Below are 7,946 nucleotides of genomic sequence, written 5' to 3'. Positions count from 1 at the left end.
GGGTTTTGCACTATAATAATAAAAGAAAACTTACTAATGAGATTTGACATTTTACAGTATTATTTTTGTTTTGGTTAATATCATAGAAAGGTTTGGCTTGGAACGAAACAAGTAACGAGCATTGTTGATTTGCTCAAAAACAAACGTTTTTCCTCAATGAAATCGTGTTAAGTAGATGTTTCTATTCTCGTTTAATGCTATGAATGCTTTTCCAGAAGCTGATCTTTCCCTGACCTCGAGATGTTCATCTGTGGTTTAATTCTGTTTTCAGATAAGCACGGTGCCTGTTTGCCCGAGGCTGTTGCGCCACAAGTTTTAAAAAAAGCTTACGATCGGCACGACAACAACCTTCGCAGTATACAGGGCAGCACTCTGATGCTCTGAAGTGATACCAGCAAATATCACGCTTGTTCAGGCAGGTGTTCGTTGCGATTGTCATCTCTGTGTTCAGTACGCACAACAAGAAGTTTGAGAACTAAACCTTAAGGGAAACTTTTCATCGAGACTTGCTTCAGCATTGGAAAGCGGTTACGTCCTATAACGATGACAACCTCCTATGAAAGCTGTCAACGTCTGCTGAAAGCTGCCCACGTCTGCTAAAATTCTGAACGTCTGTTGAAACCTTTCAACGTCTGCTGAAAGTGTTCAATATCTGCTGAAAGTGTTCAATATCTGCTGAGAGATATCAACGTCTGTTAAAGCTCTAAATGTCTGCTGCAAATTCTTACCGTCTTGTGCAAGTGGTCAACGCCTGTTAAAAGTTGACATTTTCCAAAAAACTGTCAATGTCCGCGGAAAGTCTTTAGTTTTAGCTAAAAGTCAGAGTCTTGCTGTGTTTTGTAAAAATAACTAAATCACCATATTATTTTTGAGAGAAGCTGTCTTCAGACTGTTCCTTGTGTGGTATTCAACTGTGCTTGCTTTATAAAACTAACAAACAAGCACCAAAGTCAGTAGTTACCCAGTAACGTACAGAAAAGATGCCTCTAAAATTAAAATCAAAACTTGACTAAATGTAAAAGACAGTGTGTGTCCTTTTTGAGATATGATATTGAATAACACATAGTTTTGTGCCTTGCTGCTGACAAATCACACATTACGCTGAGCATGATTGCCAACGAAAAAGGATTTCTGCCTTATACTTGAGATACCCTTGAGTTACTGGTGGCTGGAATTGAGATACTCCAAAGCCAAAGTGAGAAACAAACAGACCGCTTGGGGACAGAAAATCAACGGAGAACAGAGTGTTCTCGATTTACGGTAGCGTACCGCTGAGACCGTCTATCAGATTAAGAGAGACGCATTGACTCGAGTGGCTTAATTCGCCCCATTGCGTCGATTCTTGTCAGACGCGTCCCAGAGTGTTCAAGCCAGACCAATATTGACGGTCCGCCAGGGTCGTACAAATCCATCGTTCTAGCAAAATTTTCTTTACGGGGGTTGTTCCTGCCAGGGACCTACAAAACTATCGTTCTAGCAACCTTTTCTGAACGGTAGTTGTTCCTGCCAGGGTCGTACAAAACCATCGTTCTAGCAACCTTTTCTTTACGGTGGTTGTTCCTGCCAGGGTCCTACAAATCCATCGTTCTAGCAACCTTTTCTGAACGGTAGTTGTTCCTGCCAGGGTCCTACAAAACCATCGTTCTAGCAACCTTTTTCTGTACGGTGGTTGTTCCTGCCAGGGTCCTACAAAACCATCGTTCTAGCAACCTTTTCTTTACGGTGGTTGTTCCTGCCAGGGTCCTACAAAACCATCGTTCTAGCAACCTTTTCTTTACGGTGGTTGTTCCTGCCAGGGTCCTACAAAACCATCGTTCTAGCAACCTTTTCTTTACGGTGGTTGTTCCTGCCAGGGTCCTACAAAACCATCGTTCTAGCAACCTTTTTCTGTACGGTGGTTGTTCCTGCCAGGGTCCTACAAAACCATCGTTCTCGCAACATTTTCTTTACGGTGGTTGTTCCTGCCGGCGTATCATCATGAGTTTGTGGTCGGCACGGAAACCGCTGTACAAGCTGGGTGTGTTTGGTGTGTACGTGGGTTTCGTTCTCTTCATGGTGGGGTTTTCCCTGCCCTACTGGTTTTACGCCTCGCCTAGTGAAGGATCTCAAGGTCTGTGGCAGTACTGCAATGGAATGTGTCGTGAGTTGCAGGTCGAGCAAGGTAGGTCCTTTTTCTTATTTTCATGTTCTGGTGTTTTTGATCTCATTCTTATAGATGATCTCATTTTGTTATCGTTCGTGTGTTCATCTTGTACTTGCATGGTGTTATGATCCTGTTCTATGTTCTTGTTTTTATTCTCTTGTTATTGTTCCTATGTTCTCCCCCGACAATGGAGTATATCTGCCTAAAATTAATGGCGGCGCGAAAACAGTAATTCACGTTACAACCCGCTTGTGACAAAACGCGAGTGTACGTGGGAGTTTCAACCCATGAGCGCAGAAGAAGAATAGAGAAGTTCCTATGTTCTTGTTTTTACTGCGTTTTAACACACAAAACAAAAATGTTCATCATCATCATCATCGACAGCAGCAGCAGCATCCTTATCCTTATCGTGTGACTAGCCATACGCTGTCAAGCTTGTAAGTAGTTGTGTCGTCTGTCTGGGAATTTGTCCCTGTGCGTCATGTATGATCTGAAAATCCGATAACGTGACAATAATTTTATTTTGTTATGTATAAATATATATACTATCAGTTGTGTGTTTAATAACTCGGACAAAGTATTGGCACTCACGGGATTTGTCTCAGACGTGAAGAAAGCATTACATCTTCTTGTTAAGTTAAGCACGTCTGTCTGCTGCTTTCCTTGCAAAATTGAAAAGATTAGGCACCTAGGTCGTCGAAACCGTCAATATTACGATACACTTTAACTACAACACTCCTTATTTAGCTATGTAGGGCAAGCTATGCACAGCTAGTACCTGAAGTCTTTCCTTCAAATCCAGATAACTGTCGAATCGTACTTATCTGGTTGCTTTCTTAAGAGCCGCTCCTATTTGCATAATGTGTTATCTCAGGTTGGGATTCCATATCACTGACGCATATTTCGCAAAATTGGCCGCACTAGTGTGTTTTGCCATCCCAGAAAAAAAAACACCACTCTGATATAACCCCCATGACTGAGTTAGATTTGTTTTACTTCACTGTCTCATCTTTCTTGTCCTATATTTTTTCCCTCACTGTGTTTTGCCAATGTGTTTATGATGTGTCATGAGGTGGAGTTCGGCGAAGGCATGTTCTTTTTCTTATTCTTGTCGTTATGATTTTGTTCTTGTGTTTTATGTATTCTGTTGTTCTTGTCTTAACTGTGTCTTATCGCTGTGTTTGTGATGTGGCACGAGGTAGAGAAAGGCATGTTCTAGCTTGTTCCTGTTCCAGTTCGTATATCCTTGTTATAACTTTGGCTTTGCCATAGCTTGTATTTTTGATTTTGGCGAAAAAAACGTACAGAGACAGTGTATTGCCAATACAAAAAAATTGGGTTTGAAAACCCGTTGGTGAAAATTACAAATGGGATTTAACGCGTGTTGCTTTTGCTAACAGTAAGAGGCTCGGCATTGTCATCAAAAAGTGACAAATAATGGTCGAAAAAGAAATAATAACAGTTAAGCTGCTGATGTCATGTCATGTCAACACGACCAAACAAAGTTTGTCTGGTTAACTTAACTATTTAGTTATCTTCCTTGAAACATTATTCTTCAGATACACAAATCATTGCATCAACAGGAGATATTCTTACTTAAAAACACCGTTTTTCAGATACACGAATCATTGCACTAAATGGAGATATGTTCAACAACTCAAATATGCTGAAAACGAATACATTTTGGGATCGATCCAAAATCAAGGTATTTACTTGCTTATAGCAGTGGCAAAGTTTAACACACCAAATGCTTCATAACTATATCCTCTCACCCTAAACCAGCCTCATTCAATGCATGAAGTTGTCACAACATACACGTTGTTTTGACAACAGAAAAACATTTGTTCTGAGCTTTTCTCAGTGAAGATTACTTCGGCTAAGAAAAGATAAGGGGATGATTTCCTGCTTACTTTTATTTATCCCTTTCGCGGACCGATAAAACATTTCTGGAAAACAGCCTTCGACAAAGGACACTCTTGAGTGTTGATGCTTTTTACTTTCGCTAGCAGCAAGACACGCCATTGTTATAAATAATTGACAGGTAATGGCGGAAACAGAATAATTGCGACTTCTGTCTTGTGTGTGGCGCACGTTATATGTCAAAGCAGCACCGCCCTGATATGGCCCTTCGTGATTAGCAAACAAAAAAACAGAATAATAATGTCAGTTTAGCAAATACGGCTTCCACATCATCATGGCTCCTTGTTGCTCAGACGTTGCGAATCGATCACAAACGGCCATTGTTATTGCTATTATAATTTCCTTCAATGAAAACTGGCATGACGCACAAGAGCACTTTAGCGCACAAGCTTCTTATGGGGCTGTCACACTATAACGTATAGCAGTAACTTATGCTGACTTTTGAGAATTTTCATCGAAACGCTGGAGTACGTTTGACATAAGTTAGGGGTAGGTTTAGTATAAGTAGCATACACGTTAAAAGCACGCTGGTATAAGCTGGCATAAGCTGGCATACGTTGTTGTACGCTGAGACCGATTTTTTGTGTTGAACATGTTCAAAATTTGTGGACGTATGCCGACGTACTCTTCATACGTTAGGCATACGCTAGACACGCTACGCATATGTTAAATACGTTACAGGTAGTTTAGTCATACGTCGAGATACGTTGAGATACGTCGAGATACGCTAGCAGGAAGGTGTACCATACAGCTAACTTATCGATAACCTATTAGTAACTTACTTGTCATGCCGAGCCCGCTGCACATGGGACTCTTATAAGTTACTCATACGTTGGGCATAAGGCGAGGCCGCTAGACATACGCTGGTCATACGGTATGATACGCTATCATAAGTTTTATATAAGTTAGTGATGTGTTTCTAATAAGTTAGACGTACACTATGAATACGTAATGCATACGTCCAATTCAGAATGTTGATGCTTTTTTTTGGACGTATGCCAACGTATTGACATTATGTTTTGACTTTTCATACGCTAGACATAAGTTTCTCTAAAACGCTAGAGTGTGACAGCCCCATTAGAGCAATGCGATCCTATTCCGTGTCTGGTTCACCGTTATTACGTTCTGTGGAACTCATTATGAATGTTGTGCGTGTGATGCTGGAATCCAAGCGTGGTAACTGCAAATAGACAGCGCTTGCCCTTGTGAGGACCATTTCATTTGTCAAACATCATCAGCAAAATACCAGGTAACCTGCGGTTTTGTTGTTTATCTGCACTGGAAACTCTTTCTCTCTCCCCCCCCCCCCCCACACAGGGACACACACACCCACACACACACACATATATACCCACACACACACACACACACACACACACATTCACACACACACAAACACACACACACATCACACACACACGCACTAACGCACTAACGCACGCACGCACGCACGCGCGCCCTCTGCACGCACACACAAACACACGCGCACACACACACATACACACACACACACACACACACAGAGTTAAACTTGCATGTTGAATGGTCTTGGAAGTGTACACTTTAACGTTTAAAGCACGCGTGGGCAGTAACTTAGTTCCAAATAGATGGCCATTTTTCCGTCTTACAACAGTAACAGCCACTTTCCCCTCTCGACAACTAATGCTCACTTTATTCGCGAGAAAAAGGAGGATTTGCATTTTTATAGTATAAACCATTAGCTTCTACAAATGTTGACATATTACGTCCGCAAAGCACACCTTTTCCGCCTTTTCCCAATGTTATTTGTTTTAACCACGGCAGAATTTACAGAAATAACTGCTTACGTAAAAGGAACATCACATAACACCGATCAAATGAGAGCGGCCACTCAGAATGTCAAACAGTAGTCGTGTATTTTGGCATGAAGTCTGGACAAGTCTAGCCATATGTTCTTGGAGCTGTTTCCTAGCCGGTGTTTGGTAATGGACAGGCTGTCGTACACGTTTTGTGATTTGTTTGTGCGGAGACCAAAGACGCACCACACTTACAGCCAGATACTTTGAAAGCAGTACGATCAATCAATCAATGAGTCTTATATCGCGTATATTCCGTGGGTACAGTTCTAGGCGCTCTGCAGTGATGCCGTGTGAGATGAAATTTTATACGGCCAGTAGATTGCAGCCATTTCGGCGCATATTTACCTTTCACGGCCTATTATTCCAAGTCACACGGGTATAGGTAGACAATTATTAACTGTGCCTAAGCAATTTTGCCAGGAAAGACCCTTTTGTCAATCGTGGGATCTTTAACGTGCACACCCAATGTAGTGTACACGGGGGGAGGTTCGGACACCGAAGAGAGTCTGCACACAAAGTTGACTCTGTGAAATAAATTTCCGCCGAACCTGGGATCGAACTCACGCTGACAGCGGCCAACTGAATACAAATCCAGCGCGCTACCAACTGAGCTATATCCCCGCCCGGACATGTACGCGGTTGACAGTGAAATGTTCAAGCCTTTATGAAGTGTATCCACATACTGCGTCTCAGTATAATTATTATTGTTTTACTTCAGAACTTTGTATCTGAGATATCAAACACGAACAGTTTTTGTAACCAGCAATTTCTTCTACATCCTTTCTGACCATCACTAAAACAGTTAACAAGATATTGCTAATCTATTGAACGTTCAATCATTGATTGATAGGACTGTTGATGTTTGGTATGTGCCCCATGTCAGAGCCTTCTGTTGTGCTGCACCACCACCCTGGAACTCTCTTCCTTTCTCTGTCAGACTTTGCACCTCTCTCAGCTCTTTCAAACAACAGTTGAACACTTTCTTTTTCACACAATATTACACCAACCCGGCCTAATGTCTTTTCCATTCCATTTCTGCACGTACTCCTCTCTCACACGAAGTTGACATGATTGTCGAAAGTGTTCGCTGGGTATATGTGTGTATATATAGTGTGTATATGAATATAGTGTGAACAGTAAGCTTACATGTGGTGATTTTTGTCCGTATGGTTAATTGTTTTATGTAGGTTGTACATGTGATTGTTCTATTCTGTATATGTTCTTTTGTAAAGGGCCTAGAGCCGTAGGTTAGGCACTTAAAAATGTCCAGTTATTAGTATTATTATAAAAGCCTGGAAAGGTATGATACGGTGAATCGAATTGCTTATACGGGGATGAGTGTACCTTTAATGGCCGACAGAGGACGTTAGAACCACACATTGTTTACAATAAATTTCCCCACGGTGTCAAGTACTATCGGTTGTTTTATTTTCATGTTTTGTAAAATAGAACAAATCACTGTCTACAGCTGAAGAAATGCACTATACCGAAATTAAGGGTTAACGTGGTAACTGTAGTTACCATCTTCTCATATAGTGGTACTCCCCCCCCCCCCACACACTCACACACACCCCTTTTTTGTAAGACCCCTGTTGTAAAGCGTCCTGCTTTTTAAGATCTTGCTTTTGAGATTTCTGTTCATAACCTCTGTAAATGTAACTACTTTTTAAGAAGTCCTTTTTAAAACCTGCTTTTCTCGTATTTCGTAGGTCATAAATAGGAGGGTTCCACTAATAAAAAAACAGATACTGAGATAGACCGCTAACGTTCCAACATTTAGAATAAAAAACATAAGAAGTGTAGGTTATTGGACACTTTACCTATTGACAAAACAAAACGTTACGTTTACGGAAATGGAACGTTTTTTTTTGTTTTTTTTACAATACTTAATTCCAATCTATTCCACTGTACATATTTAGCCCTCCCTCATCCCATGACACCTCCACCCTCTCACTCATAATACCCCTCACGTCTTAAATCTCTCGCTTCTTAGATGCTCTTCTGACGCGACGGTTATTATGGCGTTTAGATTCTTACTAAGTACA

At 41.2% G+C, this 7,946-nt stretch overlaps 1 protein-coding gene across 1 annotated transcript in view; it reads left to right on the top strand.

Annotated features, from left to right (window-relative positions):
- The first annotated feature begins 277 nt into the window (after positions 1 to 277).
- The window catches only part of LOC138957297 (uncharacterized), a 63,846-nt gene continuing 56,177 nt past the window's right edge, over positions 278 to 7,946 (top strand). Inside the window, exon 1 of the mRNA XM_070328435.1 lies at positions 278 to 2,161. Coding sequence (XP_070184536.1) covers positions 1,978 to 2,161 — 184 coding nt within the window. The 5' untranslated portion in view covers positions 278 to 1,977. The remainder of the gene's footprint in view (positions 2,162 to 7,946) is intronic.

Source organism: Littorina saxatilis, linkage group LG2 (assembly GCF_037325665.1).
Source record: "Littorina saxatilis isolate snail1 linkage group LG2, US_GU_Lsax_2.0, whole genome shotgun sequence".
Classification (NCBI taxonomy): Eukaryota; Metazoa; Mollusca; class Gastropoda; order Littorinimorpha; family Littorinidae; genus Littorina; species Littorina saxatilis.
Note: the sequence above shows the minus strand (reverse complement) of the source record. Positions and strands in the feature narration are given on the sequence as shown.